At 42.6% G+C, this 25,126-nt stretch overlaps 2 protein-coding genes across 11 annotated transcripts in view; one reads left to right on the top strand and one right to left on the bottom strand.

The window, feature by feature from the left end:
• Positions 1 to 10,368, top strand: part of PRKCD (protein kinase C delta) — a 65,564-nt gene extending 55,196 nt beyond the window's left edge. For both annotated transcript variants that reach the window (XM_059716059.1, XM_059716058.1), the window contains exons 14-17: positions 1,551 to 1,689; positions 5,236 to 5,424; positions 6,709 to 6,837; positions 9,821 to 10,368. In XM_059716059.1, the coding sequence (XP_059572042.1) occupies positions 1,551 to 1,689; positions 5,236 to 5,424; positions 6,709 to 6,837; positions 9,821 to 9,979 (616 nt within the window). In that variant the 3' untranslated portion in view covers positions 9,980 to 10,368. The remainder of the gene's footprint in view (positions 1 to 1,550; positions 1,690 to 5,235; positions 5,425 to 6,708; positions 6,838 to 9,820) is intronic.
• Positions 10,369 to 19,458: 9,090 nt separating this feature from the next.
• The window catches only part of PFKFB4 (6-phosphofructo-2-kinase/fructose-2,6-biphosphatase 4), a 99,230-nt gene continuing 93,562 nt past the window's right edge, over positions 19,459 to 25,126 (bottom strand). For all 9 annotated transcript variants that reach the window (XR_009456112.1, XR_009456114.1, XR_009456115.1 and 6 more), the window contains one exon: positions 19,459 to 22,431. Coding sequence is in view for 2 of the 9 variants with exons in the window: in XM_019477254.2 (XP_019332799.1) it covers positions 22,372 to 22,431 (60 nt within the window). In the remaining 7 variants the exon portion in view is untranslated. The remainder of the gene's footprint in view (positions 22,432 to 25,126) is intronic.

The raw sequence follows: 25,126 nt of genomic DNA, 5'->3' as shown, positions 1-25,126 counted from the left end.
CTAAAATACGTGTCTACACAGGCTGCTTGCCAGTGCAGTTATACTTGCAGTGGTATAGTTCAGATTACCTTCCTCATAGACAAAACTAAATATAATACAAAGTAAATATTTACAATTTAGTTGCTTGAAATGAGCACATTCCAGATTAATTTAAAGCCCTGTAGATTTTAATGAGGTAAACTACTGTAATAATATAAACAAGAATAAGGAACTTTCCCTTGGTATCCAAAAATATGGTCTTATGAAATAGGTAAGGGGAAATCTTAAAGGACAGAGAGGAGATTAATGGTGCAGCCAGTCAGACTACATGCTGCTGCTGCAGCAGTCAAGGACTCTGATATTTGTTTCATGGTCCTGACATAATCTTGCAGTTTTAACAGCTACTTTTGGGAACTTAGTGCTTAGCTACCAAGGAGAGAACATTTCTCTTTCATCATGAAATATATCTGCTTTAATCAGAACTTTATTGTTAAGAAAGACTGGGAGCATCTACATGTGCAATTAATGCACCTGAATTTTCTGCACAGAAAATTCAGGCTTATTAAGGCACTCCCCAGAGCACATCTATATGTGCACCCCCATCAGGAGCAAATGGAGGCCAACAGGAGCAGCCCAGTCCAGAGCTGCTCTTTCCCTGCTCTGCTCCTCTGCAGCAGTCGGGGAGATCCAGGCTCCCCCGGGTGCCGGTTCTGGGCTGGCAAGGGACACAGGGGCTTATCCCTGAGCTCTGGAGGGCAGGGGGGGACTGTCCTGGCTCAGTGGGCAGCTCCATTCCAGCTGGAGGGAGATCTGGCTGGCCCACAGTGGAAGTGGTGGGGAGGGGAGCCACAGCTTCCAGGCAGTTGTGTCCTAGCCACATGGAGTTTGGGATAGTTCTCCATGTGGCTGGTAGGCAGCATCCTACCGAGACAGGACAACTCTCCCCACCCCCCTGTGGCTCCCTGCTGCCTAGGCTGACAGGGAGCAATTTGGTTTCCTTCAGGCTTGGAGATGCTGCATCCAGAAGCATTCACAATTAAGACTTAGTTTAGAATATAAAACTTAGAAGCACTATTTTGAAGGCAGTATGAACATATTTAACATCAATTTGCTGCAGTTACACTAAAGTATCTAACAAACTCTTTCCTGCTGGATTTGACAAGTCACAGGTGACTCTACCAGTTGGCCGGCTTTGGACTGAAATGCTGAAATCTTTATTTTATTGGTGGCAAACAAACTACCAAAAACAAAGCATGTCATTTCCTGGCTTTCTAATCAAGAAATGTAACAAATGTGAATTTCTTTCCAGACATTCATGTGATAGTCTTATGACAGATGTCAGAGCAAATATTTAAGATTTTAGAGTAAAATGATAATAATGCTGCAGTCCTATAATCTTAGTCTGGTTTTCTTAAAAAATTGAATTTTCAGCTATAACTAAAACTAAAGTGTTCAAATATGAGGACACGGCAGGGCTATTTAATATAGCTTACTACTCGTATGGTGTAGATTTATGCCATCTGAAGCATTAACTCAAACATTACCCTGAAGTATTGCTCCCTCTTGTATAGAGACCTGAAACTGGACAATGTGATGCTTGACAAAGAAGGCCATATCAAAATAGCTGACTTTGGGATGTGCAAAGAGAATGTCTTTGGAGAGAATAAGGCCAGCACTTTTTGTGGTACCCCAGACTACATTGCTCCTGAGGTAGGTACAGTACAGTCCAGCTCTTCCAAGAGAGAGCATTTGATCATAGAATCATAGAAAATTAGGGTTGGAAGGGACCTCAGGATGTCGTCTAGTCCTACCCCCTGCTAAAAGCAGGACCATCCCCAACTAGATCATCCCTGTCAAAGCTGTCTAGCTGGGTTTTGAAAACCACCAGCGATGGAGCTTCCAACACCTCTCTGGGTAACCTGTTCCAGTGTTTTACTACCCTCCTAGTGAGAAAAGACTTCCTGATATTTAACCTAAATTTCCCTTGCTGCAACTTGAGATCATTGCTCCTTGTTCTGTCATCTGCCACCACTAAGAACAGTCTAGCTCCATCCTCTTTCAAACACCCTGCTTCAGATAGTGGAAGGCTGCTATTAAGTCCCCTCTCAGTCTCCTCTTCTCTAGACTGAATAAGACCAGTTCCCTCAGTCTTTCCTCATAAGTCATGTCCACTAGCCCCCTCAACATTGTGGTTGCCCTCAGCTGGACTCTCTCCAATTTGCCTATATCCTTTCTGTAGTGGGGGCCCAAAACTGAACACAGTACTCCAGATGTGGCCTCACCAGTGCTGAATAGAGGGGAATATTCAGCTTATTCCACTGTAACCCCCTGGTCCTTTTCTGCAGAGCTGCTGCCCAGCCAGTTGGTCCCAAGCCTGTACTGGTGCATGGGATTGTTCTGTCCTAAGTGCAGGACTTTGTACTTGTCCTTGTTGAACCTCATGAGATTTCTTTTGACCCAATCCTCCGATTACGTCTCTCTGAAACCCAGCCCTACCCTCCAGCATATTGTGTACTGCTCCCAGCTTGTTGTCATCTGAAAACTTGCTGAGGGTGAACTTCCAGGTTGTTGATAAAACATTGAACAAAACTGGCCCCAGGACTGACCCCTGGGGCACTCCACTTGATACCAGCTGCTAACTAAACTTGATCCATTGATTACTTCTCTCTGAGCCCAGTGCTCCAGCCAGTTTTCTATCCACCTTATGGTCCATTCATCGAGCCCATACTTCCTTATCCTGCTTGGGAGAATCTTGTGGGAGACCATATCAAAAGTCTTGCTAAAATCAAGGTACACCACATCCACCAGTCTCCACATCCACAGAGCCACATCATAGAAGGCGATCAGGTTGGTCAGGCATAATTTGCCCCTGGTGAATCCATGCTGACTGTTCCTAATCACCTTTTTCTCCTTCAGTTGTTTAGAAATGGATTCATTGAAGATCTGTTCCATGATTTTTCCAGGGACTGAGCTGAGGCTGACTGGTCTGTAGCTCCCTGGATCATCCATCCTTCTTCCCTTTCTTAAATATGGTCACTATGTTTGCCCTTTTCCAGTTATCTGGTACCTCTCCTGATCACCATGAGTTTTCAAAGATGATGGCCAGTGGCTTTGCAATCACATAGCCAACTCCCTTGGCCCTCTCAGGTGCATCCCATCCAGCCCCATGGACTTGTACACATCCATCTTTTCTAAGTAGTCTCTAACCTGTTCTTTCATCACTGACGGCTGCTCACCTCTGCCCCAAACTGTGCTGCCCCGTGCAGTAGTCTGGGAGATGACCTTGCCTGTGAAGACTGACACAAAAAAGGCATTGAGTACTTCAGCCTCTTCTGCATCCTCTGTTACAAAGTTGCTTCCCCATTCAGTTAGGGACCCACACTTTCCCTGACCCTCCTCTTATTACTAACATACTTGTAGAAACCCTTCTTGTTACCCTTCCCATCATTTGCTTGCTGCAACTCCAGTTGTGCTTTGGCTTTTCTGACTTCATCCCTGCGTGCTTGAGCAATACCCTTATATTCTTCCCTAGTTATTTGTCCAAGTTTCCACTTCTTATACACTTCCTTTTTGTGATTTAGTTTACTGAAGAGTTCCCTGCTAAGCCAAACTGGTCTTCTGCCATACTTGGAACCACACTTCAGGTAGTTAAAGGCTGCTGTCAAATCCCCTCTCAGTCTTCTCTTCTCCAAACTAAATAAACCCAGTTCCCTCATCCTCTCTTCATAAGTCATGTTCCCCAGCCCCCTCACTATTTTCATTGCTCTCTGCTGGACTCTCTCCAGCTTGTCCACCTACTTTCTGCAGTGGGGTCCCCCAAAACTGGACACAACACTCCAGATATGGACTCACCAGTGCAGTGTAGAGGGGAATAATTACCTCCCATGATTTGTCATGCAGGAAAAAATCATCATCCACTGAACAATAATTTGTCACTTTGTCTTTAAAGACAAAATAGCATTCTAAAGTGAATACATTTGTATGAAGCACATTTGTATGAAATTAGAAGATTCAAACTAAAATATTTTTAAGCCAGGTGCCAAACTAAAAATACTGTGAGCTCAATAACTTCTATAGGTAGTTACATATCTCAATACCATCTATTTTTTTTAAATATTTTTCAAATATTGATTTAACTAATGAATTTTTAGAATGGTAGTTTTCCCATCCGCCTATTATTCAACATACACCAAGTGATTCCAAGATAAATGCATGGGTGTCAGTATGACCCTGCTCTTGATTTGAAATAGTTAAAATTTAAAAGCCTACTAAGCTTAGAATCATAAAATTATTATAAGAAATAGTATTATTTTTCAAACAAATAAGTTACTTAGGAATACAAATCCAACTGAATTGCAATAAGGCTGATATTGTAAAGACATATAGGTGTTTTTTAAATATCTTGTTTTAAAAGTTTGCAATACAGTTCAAAATAAGTTGAAGATTCTAATTGTCTCTATAACAGGAGGCTTGTTAGTAAATTATAGGTACTACAAATTTTGTGAAAGCATTCTAGAGCAATTCACCTCAAATTAAGGGTGTGGAGAAGACATTTTTTTACTGAAAAATCCATGTTAAAATGATATTGTCAAATCTGGGTAAGGGAAACTTAGCTACACAAATTTCATAAATAGCTGGTAATAGTACAAATACATTTTAAATTGTTAGCCACTTAAATAAAACAGATCAATTATGTCAAAAGTTTGTTTTCAGGGATCTCTTTCTTGTGAAAAACCTCACTTTTAAAAATCCTTTTTTGGTTGTAGCTGACAGGTTTGAGCCTGGACATTTTTCAGAAGCACTGTAAGACCTTCCTATTTTGGCAGGCATTTGGCAAACAAAGCTAGGGTGAGATATTGTTTAGGGGATCTCTGTTTTATGTTGATAGCCTAGTTCCCTTGTAAATTGCTTTGTTCTCTTGTCATTCTAATTAATAAGTTGTTTAGTCCTCTTATTGTAAGCCACCCAAGCCTTTGTTGCAAAGGGGGAGACACATAAATAAATGAATAAATAAATATAGATCTACAATATACATGAAGAAAGTGTTTTTGATGTGAATGGCTTAATAGAAAACTAGGTATATACTATTTAGTGTTCAAGTCAACACAAAGCTTAAAAGGGGCAGGTTTTAAGTAACTACAACAAAGTCTTTGAAACACTAGACATTACTACTAACTCTTTAGGTAGCACTGTTTTATAATGAGCAACTGCTTTTGTCCGCTCCCTCCCCCTGTACACATGCTTTTGTGGCTCTAGATTCTACAAGGCCTAAAGTACACATTTTCTGTGGATTGGTGGTCATTTGGAGTCTTGCTGTATGAGATGCTAATTGGACAGTCTCCGTTCCATGGTGATGATGAGGATGAGTTGTTTGAGTCAATCCGAGTGGATACACCTCATTATCCACGTTGGATTACCAAGGAATCAAAGGACATCCTAGAAAAGGTAATTGTTTCATTGCACAGTGAGACCATGACTTCAGTTTTTGTATTAGGGGAGGGCAACCAGGCACCATCTTTAGTAAAGGTTACTAGATTACAACTGTAATAAAATATGTTGCGTTCATCATAACAATCTTAAGTTTGAGATTTTTAGAGATTTAGTTATGAGGAAGATTTTTATAAAGAGAAACTGAATCAGAAACAGCACACACTTTAGTAGAAGTGGTTTTACTGTCAGTGAGCTACACGTGCAATTACAGCACATGAATAAACTGCAGAGTTTATTGTTCCCAGGTGCGCCATTTGGATGTGTTCCCAGGAGTAATAAACTCTGGAGCAATAAGCTCCACATTTTATTCATGCACAGCACACTGAACCCGGTTGAGCATCCCTGACTGGCAGGTGGCCCAGTGGATCAGGCTGCCAGCCTACAGTTGCACCCTTGAGCTCAACATGTGGCAGAGGGACTTGCTGGGCTATGGTGTCTTAATGTGGAGCTAGCCATCAGGCAGCCCCCACACTGAAGCACTCTCATGTCCCAGCCAGCCCCTCCAGCGTCTACATGTGCACTGCTGTGGAGTAAATTAGTTTACTCCAGCCTAAAGGGGCACATGCTTAGACACCAGTGTGTTTACTGCATGCCTAATTAGTCAACTGCACAGTAAACATCTCATGTAGATGCGCCCAGTGATTGATGGACTTGGCTACTGTAAGATTTTTGGGGACAATTTCACAATGTCTCTTATTTCCTCCTGAGCAAACAGGGCCACATCCAGATGAGTGCAGAAGTGCAGTATGTGTGTGGTATCGCAGACCTGTCTGCAGCACCACATACTACACATGCAGGCATTCCTCATGCTGCTACCTTGCAGGGGAAGGGGGGAGGGTTTGACCATGGGAGATTCCAGGGTCAAAAAACCCACACCAGAAAAAAGCATGGTGGCACACGTGGCGGCAACACATGCTACCCAAAACTGGAGACTGGCTTGCCAGAGCCACACTCTGGGTGCCGGCCAGGCTTCCTGCTGTGGCTGCAGCCCCGGAAGACCCCCAGAACCCAGGTAATGCTGCTGGGACCAGCACAGTTACTGGCCCCAGCCTCCCCTACTCCACCCAGGATAACCTGCTGCATGCAAAAGCATGCATGGCATGGGTGTTCCCCCGGGACAAGCAGCAGCAGCACAAGGCGTGCTGCTGCTACTTGTCCCTGGGAAAACAAATGTCCACACTTGTCAAGACGCACCATAGGAGGCTAAAAAGCTGATCTAATTCACATCTTATTATATAGCTCTTTGAAAGGGATCCAACAAGGAGATTAGGAGTTACTGGGCACATCAGAGACCACTCTTTCTTCAAAACAATCAACTGGACAGCACTAGAGAAGAGAGAGGTAGAGCCCCCTTTCAAACCAAAAGTGGTATGTATCATTCAACCTCTGTTTCTCTCTGAAGTATGGTTTTGCAGCTATTAGCTTGGAAAGAACAGTACAATTTATGTATGGTTTATAATAACAATGAACCAGATGTGCCATTCAGCTTCCCAGTTCCAGACCGGTGACTAGGTTTTTAAAACAAATTAATAGATTGTTTTTTCAACAAAACTTAACTAAAAGCCTAAAGGAAAAGCAATGTGAAAATGAGTTCCCAGGAGAATGGGAGTAGAAACATTTCTGTAGTTAAGTGGAATTTGGGAAACTAGATTCTTCTGCCTGTAACTTCAGGTTTCATTGGGTGATAGTTTGACTTGTAAATTTGCAGTAAACAGACCACACTTTAACTTTTATCAAGAATAACATATAAGTTATCATAGAAAACAAAGGGATTAATACTAGAGGTGCACCGATACATCAGTCTGATATTGGATCAGTACCGGCACAAAGAAAACTGGCTGTATCAGATATTGGCCCAATAATTTGGCCAATAAATGCCCATGCTATGTGCAGCTGAAGTGCAGCCCTCAGGCAGCGAGGAGCAGAGCCAGCAGTGTGCAGAGCTGCCTCCAGCTGATAAGTCTGGTATGGTGGAAGGGGAGGAGGGAGGGAAGGGGCTTGGGTGGGGTGGGCAGATCAATGACCCCCTGCAGTGAGGGAGCGGGTAGGGAGGGCTAGAGCCTTGGCTCGTGGGGGGAAGACAGCTTCCACCACTGCTTGCACCCCAGGAGGGCACAGGGGGTGTGTGGCCCCTGAATCTGCGTGCAGCAGGGCAGGCTGGAGCCAGGCCTGTATGGGGCTCTTCTCGGTGAGGTCTGGGCTCAGAGTGGGCACCAGCAGCATGAGAAGGATGCTGCATCCACTCCAAATTTTGCCTCCGCTCCCAGCACCACCGCCACCAGTCGCCTGGCACAGCCGCAGCTCTTCCTGGCACATGGGTGGAGGCGGGGTGTTGAGCCAGGGCTGCGCCAGGTGACTGGTAGCACCGGCACTGGGAGTACAGCAGTGGCAAAAATTGGGGTGGATGCAGCATTCTCCCAGCGCCACCGGTGCCTGCTCCAAGCCCAACCCCTACCTAGCCCCAGCAGCAGCCTGCCTCACCACACCCCACGCAGATCCGAGGGGCACACGCCCCCCCCCCCACCCTCCTGGGGTGCAAGCAGTGCTGAGAGCTGCCTCCTCCCCAACAAGCCATAGCTCCTCCCCACCCCCACCCCGCCTGGGCAGCGCCTACCTCTACCCCCTCCCTCACCACGGGGGGCCTTGATCTGCCCCCCTACATGCCCCTTCCCTCTCCCCTTCCACCACACCGAACTTACCAGCTGGAGGCAGCTGTATCAGAAATTGGATCGGTATCAGCTGATATGTATTTGCCCCCAAACTCTCTATTGGTGCACCCCTAATTAACACTTGTACAATCACAACTTTGATTTGAGATGAAGTTAAGCATTTTGTAGAGCTTACAGTTGATAAGTGTAAAGCAGGGCAGGCAAAGTCCAGCCCATGGGCCAGATTCAGCCCTTGGCAGATTCAGTTTCCCAGCAGCCCCTGCCTGTATTGCTGCTGTTTCCATGGAGACCCCAGGAACGCCAGGGCTATGACAGCACAGAACCAGGTTTTCCATGGAGACTTGCCCAAACTGCACTGGCAGGGTACACGGCTGGGTGGGGAACTGCTCTGGGGATGGAAACGGGTCAGGATCTTGTGGTGGTGACAGTGCAGGCTTGAGTCGGGGCAGAGCTACAGTCTGATGCCCATACACCCCACACAGTCTGCCAGCGCTGCTTGGGCCAGTCTCCATGGAAACCCTAGCCCCACACTGTCACGGCCCCACCCCTCCTGGGGTATCCATGGAAACCATCCACAATGATGTGGGTAGGGGCTGCTGGAAAATGGAGTCCAGTCACTGGCTGGATCCACCATTTTGTCCACCCCTGGTGTAAAGTGCACCTACTTATCATTTGCATTGAAAACAAACAAACCCAAAAAAGACTAACTGCAAATTTAAAGGAAAAAAATCCCTTAGCACTCCTTCAACTGCAGTAGCAGTAAGATATTTATCCATGTAGTAGGATTCTCCTGCAGAATCCAGAATGTACATGTCAATCCAGAATACTGTATTTTCCCATAACAGAGCAGCAAGTTTTTGGACACTTTCTAAAAGCTACAGAGTGTAAAAAAAAGTATATCTTTCATGCTGAGCTTATATGCCTGCTTTCTATTTAATTTTAACAATGTTAAAATTCCAATGTGGCCTTCCCCCTGCACCCCCTCCACACTCTCAGAAGTAACATGTGCCTATAGAAATAATATTGTTTACAGGGGCAGCATGGTCCAAAAAGAGAATGTTTTAATTAAGTCTGTAAAGGACCAACCTAAAGTTTAATTATTTGGTTTGGAAGAAAGTCAGATTAATTCTGATCAAGCACAGGAATAGCAGTGAGGCATCTGCAACAATTCCTATAGCATATGCAGGAGGTTTTAAAGCCCCTGTAAAAACAAAGTCTTGTGTAAAAACAGAAGAGATCTGATACAAGATAAAGTCTGGTGAAACTTGCATAATAGGAATTTGTAGTAACCAAACACAGGCATGATGCATCAAAATTCTTTCCCCAGCAGGATTAAATATTTTTTTTAATGGTTCCTGAGATTCTAAGGACAGCTATCCATAGCCAGTATAGCCAAATGAACCATTTAAGTTTACCACCATTGTCACTAAAGAATCTTAAAAATTAATCAAACAAAAACACACATTTCAAGTGAAATTAACTTTTTTTAGACTATCTATGGGAAAGTCTGTTACATAGACTGGAATTCAGCTACCAATCAATATGTGCTAAGTTCTTACCTTAGTCTTTCTTAATCAGTGAAAGAATTAGATGTTAAGATAGAGAATGAAGTTACAGGGAATAGGAAAAATAAGTTTGAAACCACTTTCTCAAATTGTTCTCCCCCTCTTTGCTGGACACAGAAATCAGCAAGTGACTACAACAACTTTGACCGAGAGTTTCTGAGTGAGAAGCCACGATTATCTTACAGTGACAAAAACTTAATAGAGTCCATGGATCAATCTGCATTTGCTGGATTCTCTTTCATTAATCCTAAATTTGATCAAATCTTGGAGAAGTAGTTTCTGAACACCAAGTGGACCTGCCTCTGGATTAAATACTGTCAACAGGAGATTTCAAGTTAAATGGTATCCCATAATGTCTATACCTTTTCTTCAGAGTATTATGTAGTTGCGTGTCTAAATTATTTCTTGCTGCTGATTAACTGGTAGTGCTGTTTTGCATGGTTGGGTTAAAGGTATTGGTGAATTGTGTGACCATTATTTTCTCTAATTAAGAAAATGTAAATTGGTTACTTGAATGTAGTTATCTATTCAGTAGCCATCTATATATATATATACTGTATATTTTGCTCAAGAGACAAGACACTGAGGAACAGAAGAGGTCTTTAGAAATGATTGAGCCCTTTGTTCTCTTGTCTTCAATAAAAATAATTTAAAATTATAGTAAACTTTTTATTCTTTAAATGCTCTTTTTTCTCTAGAATGACTTAATTGACTGTTGTAAAAGGTAAACTGAATTTAAGTTCAAGTAGGCGCTACCACATTTAAAGAGATGGTAGAAGATATTTCAAGGAAGTCTTAAGAATACCAAGTGAAAAATTTCTCCTCTTTCCCTACCAGGGTAACACAATCTCTTTATTTAGGCAGAAAACTGCTAAATGTTGTGAAGCATTACCTTAGGAATAAACCTGAGCTCAAAAATATTGGGTAACATCTTACAGGAGTTAATGTATAAGGATTAGCAGGAATTCTTTAACTGAAACCTCCAAAGTATGTGTTGTCAGACAGCTTCATGCCAATTACCAAAATGGATTTGTTCATATCTTCTACTATAAATAAAATTCTGGCTAGTATTTAAACTAAACCTCACTCTTCGAGTTTTGAAACATGGGAGCAGTTAAACACATTCTAACTCATTCAGCTTGCCATCCAAGAGAACTGGAGTTTCCCCATCCCGTCTACATTCATGCTAAGAAATAACTGCTCCCAAATTAATGCTTTTGCTGTCTATTTGCAATCTAGCTGAAAAAGGAAAGCTAAAGGAAACCTTTGTTCAAATTTGTTATATATTACATCTTTTTTCCCCATGTGCATGCCTCTCAAGTTACTCTAAATATTTATGCTTACAAAACATCAGACAATCTGGCCCAAGCAGTGGGCAGCAGCACACTTCCTAGAATTAAATTTTTACAGCCTGAACTACAAGTTTCCACAGAAAAGTTCCATTACATAAGATACAGTACAGTTAGTAATTGGCATGAGCAAAACTGTCACAGACTCTTACACAAAGCAGCTTTGGTTCAGCTACTTTGTGAAACACTATGGACACTTCCCTAGCCTTTTCAGAGATGGAATGTTCCTGCTGAGCTGCCAGACATACTGCTGCCCCATGTAAAGTCACTGATTGTTAAACAGAATGGTCATAGTTTCATCTGTGTACAGTACAACTGAAGCAATATAAAGGCCTACTTCCACTTCTTAGGTTAAACTTTCCAGTATTTAATCACTACTGTATATGAAATGGAACAGAAAATATGTATCAGGGCCTAAGCCACACTGCTACAAAACTTAGTTGGATTCTCACTTCTGCTTGCTGGGTCAGCAAGTAGTTTCCTATCCCTACTTTGCATCTCTAACCTTTTGAATAATATCATACATTATCATGCTCTGACATTAGGGAGAAAATAGATTAAATAAGTGGACTGATGCTGTGAACCATCAGCACTGGTGCTCTGTGTAAGTTTATAGCATAAAAAATTGTCTGGTAGACAGATGGGTAAGAAATCCACTGCCACCTAACCTCCAGTGAACCAGTAGATAGCGCCTGCCACTACTGTTAAACGGCTAAAATATACTCTACATCATCTAGGCTTCAGGAAGGCAAAAGCCCACACTGCCTCACATACGCAAGAACAAGATGGCTGTGAGAGGTACTGTTAGAGATTACACTTGGTGTTCACTGTAATACCTATAATGTAGCATCCATTGTTTTAAATAATTATTTTACATTTGGGCATGCCATTCAAATTGACAGTTAATTCAGTTCTCAATATTCTCTGCATATTACTGAAGTTATATGAGCATTATACCATGCTTTGAAGACCTCCTACTTTTGGCCATTTTACCTCAGTGTCCAGGTGGTGTTGCTGGGTGCAGAGGGTGGAAGGGGAGGCGGTAAAGGTAAAGAATTTTAGAATTAGGAAGTCATTGTTTGTGAATACCATATAGAAATCTTTTCTGGTACGGTGGTAAATTATGTCCAGCTACCAAAAAAGGCCATGTAAGATAGGATATTATATTAAAAGGTTGGACAGAATATTTGGCAGAAGATAGATATTTGAACTACCTCTCTCCCAGCGTGAGATGATCCTGTTCCCTAAATATTTCTGTTCTTGCACAATCACTGTCAGTTAGGCAGAAGGTAGGGCAGGGTTACACATTAGAGACTAATTGGTTCAGAAAGACATGAGTTTTCAGAGGTGACAAACCACTTTGTTAGATGCTGTTGCCTATGAAAGCTTATGCCTCTGAACCAGTTTGTCTCTAAAGGTACCACACCACCCTACATTCTGCCTGACTGCAAACTAACATGGCTAAGTACTAGAGCTGTGCAAAACAGCACTGTTCCATTTCAACTTCCATTTCGCCATTTCGAAGGGACAGTATTTCATTTTGCTGTTTCAAAGCACCGTTCCGTTTCGTTTTGTCGAAACTGCTTTGCTGTTTCATCGTTGTTTTGATGCATTTTGACATTTCGCCTATAATCTATAATGAGGAATCATGAAAATCCAATAACTTTTGTCATTTCATTCCTGATTCAAATGAAAACAGCAGAGATGGTAGCTTCTGTTGAGGCCACAAAGCCTGTCAAGTTTCAAGGAGATAGGTGTAGGGTTTTTTGGGAAACTACACCTCAAACTGTTCAGAGCAAAACTTATGTCACCCGTAAGTGTGAAGGAACAAGGGGGTGAAAACAGCAGGCATAGTAGCCCCTGCTGAGGCCACGAAGCCTGTCAAGTTTCAAGGAGATAGGCGCAGGGGTTTCTGAGAAACTGCACCTCAAGATGCTGACAAGCAAAACTCGTGATGTGTGTCTTTGTGTGTCTGTTAAGGCACGCCCTCACTGGTGCTGGGGCCTCTACACGACAGGGTAGTGTGCCCTGCCCCAATGAGTTCTCCTCCTCGCCTACAGCCTCAGGCCGGTCCACCACTTTAAATAACAACAGGTAAGTAAACAGCACAGTAGCACTAACATCTCAGGCAGCCAAACTGTCACAGAGCCTTTCTTTCCTTTCCTGCAGGAGCTTCTTCTCCAGCAGCTGCCAGAAAACTCTCCCTGCCTGCCCTAGCCCTGGGGCTTAGCTCTGCCTAGGGTCCTGCATCTTTCTTGTCAGCTGACCAGGGACAGGTGCTACGGGTCTAGGTTGTAGCCATGTTGGTCTAAGGACATGGCACTGGCAGACAAAGTTCTTTGGGTCAATCTATCATCTTTTAGTAGACCAACTGAATAGTTGGAGAAATATATCTTAGCAAGCTTTCAGGTTGAAAAACCCTTCATCAGGCTGAGTAATTACCTGCAGTTGGTGTGTGTGCTGTTCCTGGATGGAAGCATTAGTAAAGAAGCCAGATGCTGGCATACAATGCAGGCAAGAAAGCCAGACAGTAAAAATGGAAACGGAGGCGTCAGGGGGTGAGGGACAGGCTGTGGTTGGGGGGGAAGGGAAATGTAGCAGGTAAAAGTGGAGAGGTACCTGGGGAGTCAGAAGTCCGGCAAGTTGTAGTGTGTCAGAATTCCAATGTCTATATTGAGTCCATGAGTTTCTGGACCTAGGAGGTTGATGAAGTGCAGTTCATAGGCTCGTCTGTGAAAAGTGGTTTGTAAATTCAAACAAGCACTGAACCTCACTAACCTCATCACCAGAAACCAACTCCCTACTGCCGAAAACACACCAAATGGATCCAGGCCATGCCATGACAAGACATGCAAAACCTGCCAACAATATCTCCAGTATGGAGATATCTTCACAATACATATCTCCATCAGGGTATTCCATCAAATGTAATGAAATTAATGTAATGAAATTATGTAGGAGACACCAAGCAACAACTGCACACCCAGAATGAGCGCACACCAAAAATCTATCAAAGACAAGAACACCCAGCTACCTGTCTCCAATCTCTCAGGCTTGACCCTCAAGGGGCATTTACAAACCACTTTTCAGCACCAGCTTCACGTCCTTGGCAAGATAGGTAGCCACCAAGGCCTGAGCGCTACCTGCCTGATGGTGGGGTCTGGTGCCACTGGACCCCACCATGAAAGCCATGCCCTTGGCCCACATTGGCAGCACCTGTGGTGGAGGAGACTGGCTGGTGGATGGCATGCTAGCATGGGACAGTGGATTCCCCCTCTTCCATGTCCCCCCACCTCTGCCCTTCTGCCACCCTGACTCTGTTCACCAGCACCTCTGTCCACTGATCCAGGGTTTTGCTGACGCTCCCCTTCACTCTTGGGTCACACATGGTAGTCAGCATATGGACCATACTGGACCACAAGGGATCAAGCCACTTCCTGATGCCCTCCTTCAGCTGCTTCACCAGTACCTGCACATCTGGTGACAGCGGCTTGTCCTAGCCAGGAACATTGATCCAGGAACTTCTCTGGTGGAAGTAGCCCACCACCTTCCAGCATTTGGAAATGAGTTTGCTGGTGGTGCTGGCAGTGTCACTGGCAGCCCTGTACCCCTCCAAGGCATCCCTGACAATGAGATGCAACTTGTGTCCCACACGGCAGATGCCAGCAAAGTTGGCATCACAGACTGCCTTGACCATGTTGGCCCCATTGTCAGGGACCATGAACAGGTGAGCTCGCCCTGCCCAATAAGCCACTCCTGCACCAAGTGGTTCATGGCCCCCATGATCTCAGATGCTGTGAGACTCATCCATCACCTTGGCTTGAAGGAGAGCCCACCAACAGCCTGACTGGTCACACCAGTGCCCTGTGAGGAAGAGGCAGGCATGATCTCCACCCCGGCTGCTCCAGATGTCCAAGGTGAAGTGTAAGGCCACCTGCAGACCTGCCTTGCACAGCTCCTCCTTGTATCCTTCATACAGGGAGGACACCACCATTCTGCTGAAGGTGGTGTGTGTAGGCACTTGGTATGTTGGGGCCATGAGCTGCCTGAACCCTGGCTGCTCAACTAAGAAGGGTTGGCCAGTCACAGCAAGCATCTCCCCAATGTTCTGGGTAACCTTGCTCACCTTGAGAATGTGCACCCCCCCTCCCCCGTGTGCCTACCTTTCCCCCATCGTTCCAAGGTGGCCTGCCTCTGCTTGTGGGGGACGGGGGCTTTGGAGCGAGAGGGGAACTTCTTTTTTTGGGCACATTCCCACTGGTGTCAGACTAAAGAGGAGCAAGGGCAAAGGAGTGGTGCCTGCATCAGCTTCCCTGTGGTGCTCATGTGTTTTGTTCCCTTTCCTCAGTTTTGGCTCAGCAGTACAGGCAGATAGTCTATATGGGATCATCTGCCAACTCAAAATGATCCCAGACCACACTACGCACTCGGTTCTGGGGTGTGAGTGCATGTGCAGATGCTGCCTTTTCCCCCTCAGCTGAGCCACTTGCCTCCACAACCTCTACCTCAACCTCCTCTGAAGTGCCTTTTGGGGAAGGAGACCTGGCTCTAGGGGAAACTTGAGGGGTGTAGAGCACAAACTCAGATGATTCCCCCTTCTTCCCCATAATATCCCTTGCTAGGGCACTCAGATACAGATCCAGCTCTTCCTCTGGCACTGTAAGGTTCAACATGGGAAGTGAAATGGGGGTGGAAGAGACTGTCATGCTGGTGCTGCTGCTTGTTATCATGGTGGTGGTGGGAGGTGGTTATGGCTGGTGCTCTTGGAGGGGATGCAGACCGGCAGTGGCACTGCTCCCCTTTTGTTGCTGCCAATAGAACCAAAAGGCTCCTGCCTCCTAGTTACAGGAAAGAGGCTGTGTCTCAGTTTGGGAGGGGCAGGACTTACAGCTCTCCCTCTACCCGCTCTTCTGCCCCTCCCTGAAGGCTGGCCAGCTGCCTTTCCAGCATGCTTCGTAGTGTGTATGGCATGCTGGAAAATCTGTGTTCTTCTGTAATGGAATATGTATTTATGTAATGTATGTAGATAATTGTATGTATGTATTTATGTAATAAATAAAATATATAAATGTATGTATATAAATGTATGCATGTGCTCCTATAAATTGCAATCTATGCTGTGCTTTCCTGCACAGTGAATGGAATGCACACTGAGAGAAAGAACAGATTTATTTTCTGGGGAGAAAAGAATCAAAATAGACTAACAAAAACAAAAAGAGGATTTTGGACGAGGAATAAATTGAAAGGAATGAATATAATAATAAAGGGTATTAGGAAAGCCAAAGGTACTGGGATCCCACTTGCTAGTAACAGTCTAGCAAATAGGAAGTGATAGCCTTTCTCTGATGCTGCTGAGCTGCTGGAAAACAGCTCAGTAAACTGACCCCAAGTCACAGAGAAAGCTCAGTTCAAACAATGATTTTTATGCTGTTTTTCCATCCTCCCCCAGAGCACTGGGATTGAAAGGGACCTCAGGCACTGGAAGGCTCAGAAGAGAAAGTGAAATGGGGGTGGAGGATTCGTAGTTGGATCTGTGAATCCCAGGGAAGGATCCCTCACCAGCTACACATCAATATCAAAGCAGTTCTTCCCCTCTCTTCCCCCTCCCTCTTAGTTTCTCTTTAGCAGCGAGCAAGCCCAGCTTCAAAACTCGAAACCTTTCTAGTGCCCTTGTTTTGTTTTGAGGCTGTTTCAAAGCCTTTCGTTTCAATTTTGCTGTTTCGAGCTCAAAATGAGCTGAAACTGTGGAAGAAGAAAACCCCAGGCCTTAATTTCTGCTGACTTCTTGAGTTAGTGCACTATTTGCTAATGATTGCTTTTTCCCCACCTAGTTTGCAATCCGCTTTCTCCCACCTTTTTCCCTTGTTGAGCTGAGTAGACCTATGAAGTCAATAGGTAAAACCACAGTCTATGCCCTCTTACAGCTTTCTGGTTCAAACCAGTTTTTCTTTGACTTGTTATATCTTGTGTCATGTGACCTGAATTAAAACATATAAAAGGCTTGCTTCAATTGTCTATGGGGGGGGCATGCGAGACTGATAAGAGGAAGCTCTGTCTGTCCGGTGCTCTCCCCAGCAGCTGCTTGTATAATAAAGGTCTCTGACAACTTCATGACCAAACAATAGAGTGAAGCCTGTTTCTTCCACAAAAGGAAACACCCATTGAAATTTCGCACAGCCCTGCTAAGTACTTCTCTTCTCAGTTGGAAAGATTTTGTACTGACCTGCTGGGAGTGCCTGCCTCAAGCCATTTAAGAGACCAACTGTAATCTTCACCTGTATCAGAAGCAGTAGTAGTTCTGACTTAAATATTTGTTTCAAAACATCTATGCTGCTTAAATTAGCTTACCTTCATCTCTAGCCAGCAATAGAACTCTGCTATTTGCCTTCTCTTCAGCAATCAGTGCAAGGGCCACCGTGTGAACAGTAAGTAGGTAGCAACGCTTAAGGTACTTTGTGGGAAGATGGCTCACTGGCCATAAAGGCTGATATTCCTTACTTCCAAGCTACTTGCAAGAAGTGTCTGTGGGCTCTACTTCAGTGCCTGTTTTAGGTAGCTGAAAAATATGAAGCTGCCTCTTTTAAGGAGTACTACTAAATTCAAAGTGAAAAGGAATGGAAATAGCTCTTGAAGCAAAGCTGTCAACGAGGGTAAAAGTTATCAGTATTTATAAAAGAGTGAGATGGATGGCAGAGAAGGTGACCACAGGACAGTAAACTGCAACATGGACTATTTTGGAATTCCTGGTCTACCAGGGTTTGGCAACATTTTGGAACCAGGACGCTGCTTTAACAGAGCTTAACTCTGCGTATAAGCTGCTTCCAACCTGGCCTGCTACTCATACAAAGTAATTCTGACCCAACCCATAGCACCACAACTGCCATAGTCAAAGCCACCATGCTAATTGCTCCTCTCCTAGTATGCTGTCACCACTTTTCCTGGCCTCAGTGAGCCAGATAAAATGTCTCCATGGGCCAGATGCAGCCCACGGGCAGTAGGTTGCTGACCCCTGGCCTAGACTAATTACTGGTCATCTTTATACACTGCCCTTATAATACAAAACTAGAAAAAGCATATTACACCATTACATCTGATGCAATCTAGTTCGTGTGTGTGTTTGTGTGTGCGCGTGTTCGTGCACATATACATGCAGACATACACGCACACACTATAAAATATACGCAGAAATCCATACCAGCAAACTAATATGTAATCTGACTTTGTAGCTTCTCAAACAAACAGCAATAGCCAGAACTGGAGAAAAGTATCAAGTAGGTGAGATAATTCATCCTGCTTAAAGAAAAAGAAATCAAAATTATGCTGTACTAGTATTGCAAGTCCTAAAAATTATTTGTTACCATCAACAGTTAATTTGCACCCAAATTCATGAGGACTTATCCTCTCATATTAATTTCATATGGGGCTGGACTGGCCTTTTTATTTTAAATTCACCCTATTCTCATTCCAGTCACAAAAGAGCCAACTGATTTTTTGGATAACTTTAGCAAATCTCGGCTTTTTTCACAAACTCCACTCCATGAGAAGCATAATCACTTTACCTCATGTCTCTGTAGCAGGTTATCAGAAGCATAATGACCAGGGTCTGTGACCTGAGTAGCAGTGGCAGGAGGGTCCAGGCTGGCAGTAGCAGCGGTGGCAGGGCCTGCCATTCATGTGTCCCTATAAATGGGTGCCTGGAGCTGGTGCTCTGGTCACCTGCCCCTCATTATACTGCTGCAGTTTATGAAAATGTGTTGAACATAATCTTGAGTTAAAGATAAGTCCCACTTCTCTTCAGGCTACTACAGGAAACCCTTGCTATTCCCAAATCCACTATTCACAGATTTGAATATTCGCGGTGCACCGCACCAACTGCACAGGCATGCTCAGGGTGGGTTGGGGCAAGCACCGCCGTGGCTTCCTCTGGTGCTGCATCGAGCTCTTGCCTCTGTGTAAGCCAGGCACGGAGCACTGCATGGGGCCCGGGAGGGCAGAGCCAGGGAGAGCGAAGTGAAGAGCAGAGCCGGGCGGGTGGAGGGGGAGGACGTGTGCCAGGGACAGGGAGGGAGGCGGTAGTGGTGGCGGCATCTGCTCCCCCAGAGGCAGCTGCGGTCAGTCCCCAGGTGCTGCAGGGGAGCCCTGCGCTTCCAGCTTCTCATGGGGGGCAGGGGAGCAGAGGGCGGCTGTGGGGGGTCTGATGGGGAACCCAGTTGGTATTTATGGATTGCACCATTCGCAGGGATCTCCAGAACGTATCCCCTGCGAATGGCAAGGGTCTCCTGTATTCACAACATGTAACACAGCTTTCCAAAGTTGAGAAATTCCAAGTATTGACCTATGGAGATATTATACAACTCTCACATCAAATTACTTTTCTAAGGAGACAAGAAGAGACACACAAATATATTGAGGTTCTAATATCAGATTTTTATTATTTGGGTCAAAGATAACATGAGATTAAGCTGAAGGCCAACCATATAAGAAAGAATAATTTAATTCCATCCAAGGACTGCACTGGAACTAGCAAGTGCATTATAACAGTTAAAATGTAATAAAAGGCATAAAGAGCAAAACATACAAGGTTGTAATTAGTTCTTGCTTATGGATGATATTCAATTGTATAACACTCAAAAAAGATGAGGATATTTTTATAATTATCAGACAGCAATAAGTAAATTTTACAGAATTTAGAGGGAAAGGCTGGTGTATTTTACATTCTTCGGCCATTTGACAACCACTTCTGAATTAGGAAGGCCAGATGCAGTCAATAAGTTATTTGTTAGCTAAAGTAAAAATGACAGTTTCACATTCTTTTCATTTTCAAGTATCAACATACAATTTAAAGTTGTATACTTTTTTTAACTTACTTATCCATCCTGTAAACCCTTCTTATCACAATATATTCAAAGACAATCTATAAAAATACCTACTATACATAAAAAGTTTAGCTTTAAAGAATTTTACAGCACCTCTGAAAGTTTAGAGAGATTAAAAACTAAAGTAAAAACACCCTCTCCTTCTGGCTGCAAAAATATTGAGGATGAGAACCTGCTATATTTCCCAGTGAAAAAGAGTGGCTTTGTGGCTCAGTAATCATGTAGGTTAACTTTTCCTTTATATAACCACATTTCTTCTACCAGGTCCAAGTTCAAAAACTATAGTAGTTTGAATTCTCATGGTAAGACTCTGCTTTCCAAAGCACATCAAGAAAACAACAGTATTCTGAAATCTGCCTTAAATAACCAAGGATACAGGCTGGACTGCCTCAATTCAGCATTACTAAAAAAGTAATCTTTAGTTTAGGCTCTGGGCCCAATGCAGAAAAGGGGCATCTGAAGCAAAAGCCTGAACTGCTGAATAAATATACTGTGAGGTGGTTTCCCTACTGCTATTTTAACTTTCCCCTCCAACAAAAGTATCTCTAGGACCAGTTTTACTAGGTCTCAGTAGATGAACTGTTCTTAGTACTGCTTTGGGGCTCATCTCAGAATCATTATTAATCATCCCTAAATACAGACTTTAAATGCAGATTACTGGCTTAACAAAATACAGACAAAAAGGGTTTTGACACTAAAAGCTTCAGGCAAGTAGTTTTTGATAATTTAACACCCTATTCTTTTTTTTTTTTAATGAAATCTAGTTATATGGCTTGCTTCCAGAGCACTCAACATGTCATTGAAATTAGCTAAAGACAAAGCACAAGAGCAGCACGTTGCATTAGAAGCTCCCACCCTGCACAGACAAAAACAAAACAAACTTGCCTGCAAAATACCAACCCTCTATATAGAAATGAAACCTATGAATAGTAATAAGGAAGGAGCTTGGTTACTTATTGATGCAGACATCAAAAGTATTCCAATAACCAAAGGAAAGTTCTCTGTTATTTCTAGTAGGAGACACCTGCCTTGCTGCCAGCTAACTTCTATCCTTCTATCTGCCATTAATATATATGCACACTATATTTATTTGCAGGAAGTAGTACAGCTTTTACTAGACTTAACCTATATTATATATATAATTACTTAGATCATACTTGTCTATATAGATTAGGCTAGGTACAATGAAAGATAGTAAGTAGCTTCAACATACACAGAAAAAAGTCTTCCACTTCTTAGTGTCAAATTTCACAAAAGGAGAAAGGGTTTAGCTATGCAAATGTACAAGTTTCCATGTGAAAAAGTAAGTTTTCCAAATGCAGATTTAATTCTTACACAAATCTCAGGGAGTTTAATTTTTTAACACTTATTCTCTAGTTATTTATTTTATTTATCGTCTCACAAAAGATATTTGATATTGTTGGGGTAATTCACTCCAAAGAAAAGGCCCCCAATCATGCACAGTTTACACAGCTAGCAGGTTAAGTGGTGCATAGAGTTTTTTTGTGGGCCCAAAAGATTTATTTCACCCTGAATTTGCAAGCTTTGCTTTCTTTCAGATAAAGCATGTTATCTTACACAGTACAGATGCTGGAAAGAATATCTTCTAAGCCTACTCTTTATAATAGCTTTCTAGGATAATTTAAAATATTATGATGAACATTATATTTACATTCCACTGCAATCAGTTATGTAATGCTCCCCCCACTGATGATCCAAAGTGTCACAGGTCATTTGGAAATGTTTAAAAAAATGCTGTTACAGCACAGCCTATCAAACTAATAAAGAGCTACATTTTCCCAGTAACAGAGAAAGGATTTCTATTTCAAAACATATGCAGAGTAGCTTGCAAACAACTTGAGCTAAAAATCAAACATGGAAACAGACAATAAAAAGGATACTTCACAAACTTCTCTAGCATGCCTCCCATTTCCAGTTGTGGGGTCTCAAATACAGCCTTTGATGCATTCAATTAATATTTTTACATACGTTTAAAAATTATTACACGCACACTACAAAAATATCTACTAGTAGGCAGTCATTCACATGGAACGCTTAAAAAAAAACCAGAAAAAGTAAAAGCCCCATTAAAACTTTACAGTAAATTGATAAGAGCAATTAAGTACCTTGCATAATCCACAAGTAAAGAATAAAAACACGGAAAAACTACACATATTTATAGACAAAAAATTTAAAGCAACTTCACTGTGTTTCCCATAAATATTTACAATGTCTTCTTGTACATTTCATTATTCAGCATTAGGATTTCTCCAGATTTATGCGTTTTCCTATAGAAAGTTGAATCACATCTAAAGAGCCTTACAACGGAGCAGTGTCCACATTTAAGGTTGCTTGACTTCAGTGTCCTATCCACTCCATTTCTGAGCTACAGTATTTCCTTGGTGCTTCACTAGCAGTAAAGAGATGTCACAAGCAATAAGGGCTATAGATGATTAGGTACTGTCATCAAGGCTTCTTCTCTTGAACGATTCACACCCACATTCTGCAAACAAAAAGCAGAAAGAGCTTAAGCAAGCTTCTCCCCCTTCATGTGTTTGTTCTTTTGTAGGTTTTTACTTAATCAATGGCATGCTACACAAAACAGGGGACAATTTTTTTTCTACAACGTGTCTTTGATACTCATTGTCTCAAGCAGATACATCACGTGAGGCTGAAGTCCTGGACTGTAAGTAGGTCAGAAGCCAGCTTAATCTCTGAGCCATTGCACTTCTCCACAAAACCAACTGTCTTTAATATTAGTCCACAGGCTCCCACCACCACCAATGAAAAAGCATGCATTAAGACACCCATTACACTCAATCTGTTAAAACAAGTGGTTCATGTAGTTTTACATGAAGAGATGTATCTGAGCCTGAACCATATTTTAATATGATCCTGACTGTACTTCCATTGTGCTGAGACACTTCAGCTGAAAGAGGAGGCATTCCACATGCAGCAGTACCTGGCTCTTAAGCTCTATTTTCCTGAGAGGGGAACACAAGCCAGGTGACAAGGGTCATTGTTATCCCACCTACTGTTCACCAAACAGTAACTTTTCCCATCTCAAATTTTATTAGCTAGTAAAAGATCTGATATAAATTGAAATTGAACCCATTTTTAATATCATATTTGATTTTATAATTGTTTTGCCTATTCAAGTATTTTTCATTGATTATCTTGTCTGGTCTCTTAAAAGCAGGTACACAGAGATTACATTAATTGAAAGGTTATCTGCCAAACAAACAAATCATAAAAACTAATTTTAAAAAATCTGATAGATCTATTCTCGCATCCCCACAGACAACCTGCAATAATAGGGTGCATAGGCAGGCCCCATACAAATGAAAGGGAGAAAAAGCACCTTATTTGGAGTCAAGTTATAATCATAAAAATGTGTGCAATCATACAAGTCCAATTTTGTTCTCCTTCCTCTTGAATCTCACAAATGTGAACATAAAAAGCTTACAGGTTATCTCAACAGTCTTGGCTCTTTTCTGATTCTCTTTTGGTGTGAGAGATAGAGATTAGGGGGCAAAGCAAAATAAATACTATACAATAAAATAAGACAGAACTTTAAGTAGGATTAACAAGCTTCTCTGTAGCCCAAAGCAGGCAATAACTATTAAATAGGAACCAAAAAATTGCAAAGCTTATTTAGTGATGGTTAGTTGCCAGCCGTTCAAGATATTATTAGTGTGACACCAAATCACTGGAAAGCTGTTCCACAAAAAAACCCGAAACAAACAAAGAAAAACAAAAAACAAACAACCCCCCCCCCCCACTTGTGTCAGGATATACATGCCTCACTGCTCAAGTTTTGTGGGTTTAAAACCAAATCTGCTTTAAAAAGTAAAAATAACTAAACTGTCTCCTGTGGCTTTGCAAAAAGATACACCAACACAAGGAAACATTTATTATTTGAGAGAGGAACAGTGAAACTAACTACAGTGCTATAAAAATGCACCAAGAAGAGATGCAAAACACAAAAGTAATTCCCCCCAGACCTCAAACTTTTTCAGTAATAAGAATTTTTACTGTAACTTGTGAAAATGATAAGAAACATCAGAGTACCTTTTTCTTAAATGAAGTCTTAACTGTTTTTAATGCTTTTATTTTAATTCGGTAACACTATTTCAAATCAGCATATATATCTCTGGATTGACAAACCAATAAATTCAAGTTTCTAAGATTGCTAAGGAGACATTTAAGTCTTATTATGACAGCACTTTTAAGGTGTTTTGACCTCCAGGCAGTTAATCTGGATATGTCTACAGCAGAGCGGCAGTATTTCCTAATAAGGACATTTCCAATAACGCAAGAGGCAGGAATTGTTTTGGGTGATAGTTAGGGTAAAGTTAGACAAGCTTAGGAATGGAAAGCATTCTTCTGGTCTGAAGAGGAAAGCAAACACAGCTGTTTTTAAGAACAGTGGGTAACCCTGTGAAATTCTAGGTAGGAGTGAAATTCCTGGGGGTAGCAGACAATTAGTAGAAGAAAAGAACTTGATCAACACCTCTCAAAACAAACCCATCAGAACCTATGCATCCTACACTTGCCTTTCCCAAAAAACAAAAATTCTGATCCAATGCACCAAATGCCCTCAAGGTAACTAACTACATGGATGAAATTAAAAAGCCCAGAGGGATGCTTCCTCTGCCTGAAGAAGGGTGTTTGTATCCAAAAGCTTGCAAAGAATAATTTTTCCAACTATTTAGTTGGTCTAATAAAAGATATCAGATTTACCCAAAGAACATTGTCTGCCTATGGTCCTTAGACCAACATGACTACAACTGCCACCCAAGATGAATACTTTGCATTTGCAAGCTTGTCTTAACTTTATGCCAACTGTATATAGCTGGTCCAATAAAAGGTATCACAAAAGTATCACTCAAAACAATCCTTGCCTTTCACACAATTCCTGGACCACTGTGACAACATCACTCTTAAATTTCCATTCCCAAAAAGATGCCCATCTATACCCCCTTTTCCAGAGTTGTGGTGAACTTGATCTGGAGAAGCACCCCTGCTTCCCCCAGCAGTCACCCCCAAGAACTCAGGCTCTAGCATGTTTGAGAATAGCCACTGAAGACAACCTGACAATGGCCTCAACAGTGTACTTTTGATTTTAGAGCATGCAAGTGTAAACAGGCAGCTAGGATCCACTCAGGAATGTCTATGCCAACGTGTGCTGCTGCACA

The sequence above is a fragment of the Alligator mississippiensis genome, chromosome 12, assembly GCF_030867095.1.
Source record: "Alligator mississippiensis isolate rAllMis1 chromosome 12, rAllMis1, whole genome shotgun sequence".
Taxonomy (NCBI): Eukaryota; Metazoa; Chordata; order Crocodylia; family Alligatoridae; genus Alligator; species Alligator mississippiensis.
Note: the sequence above shows the minus strand (reverse complement) of the source record. Positions and strands in the feature narration are given on the sequence as shown.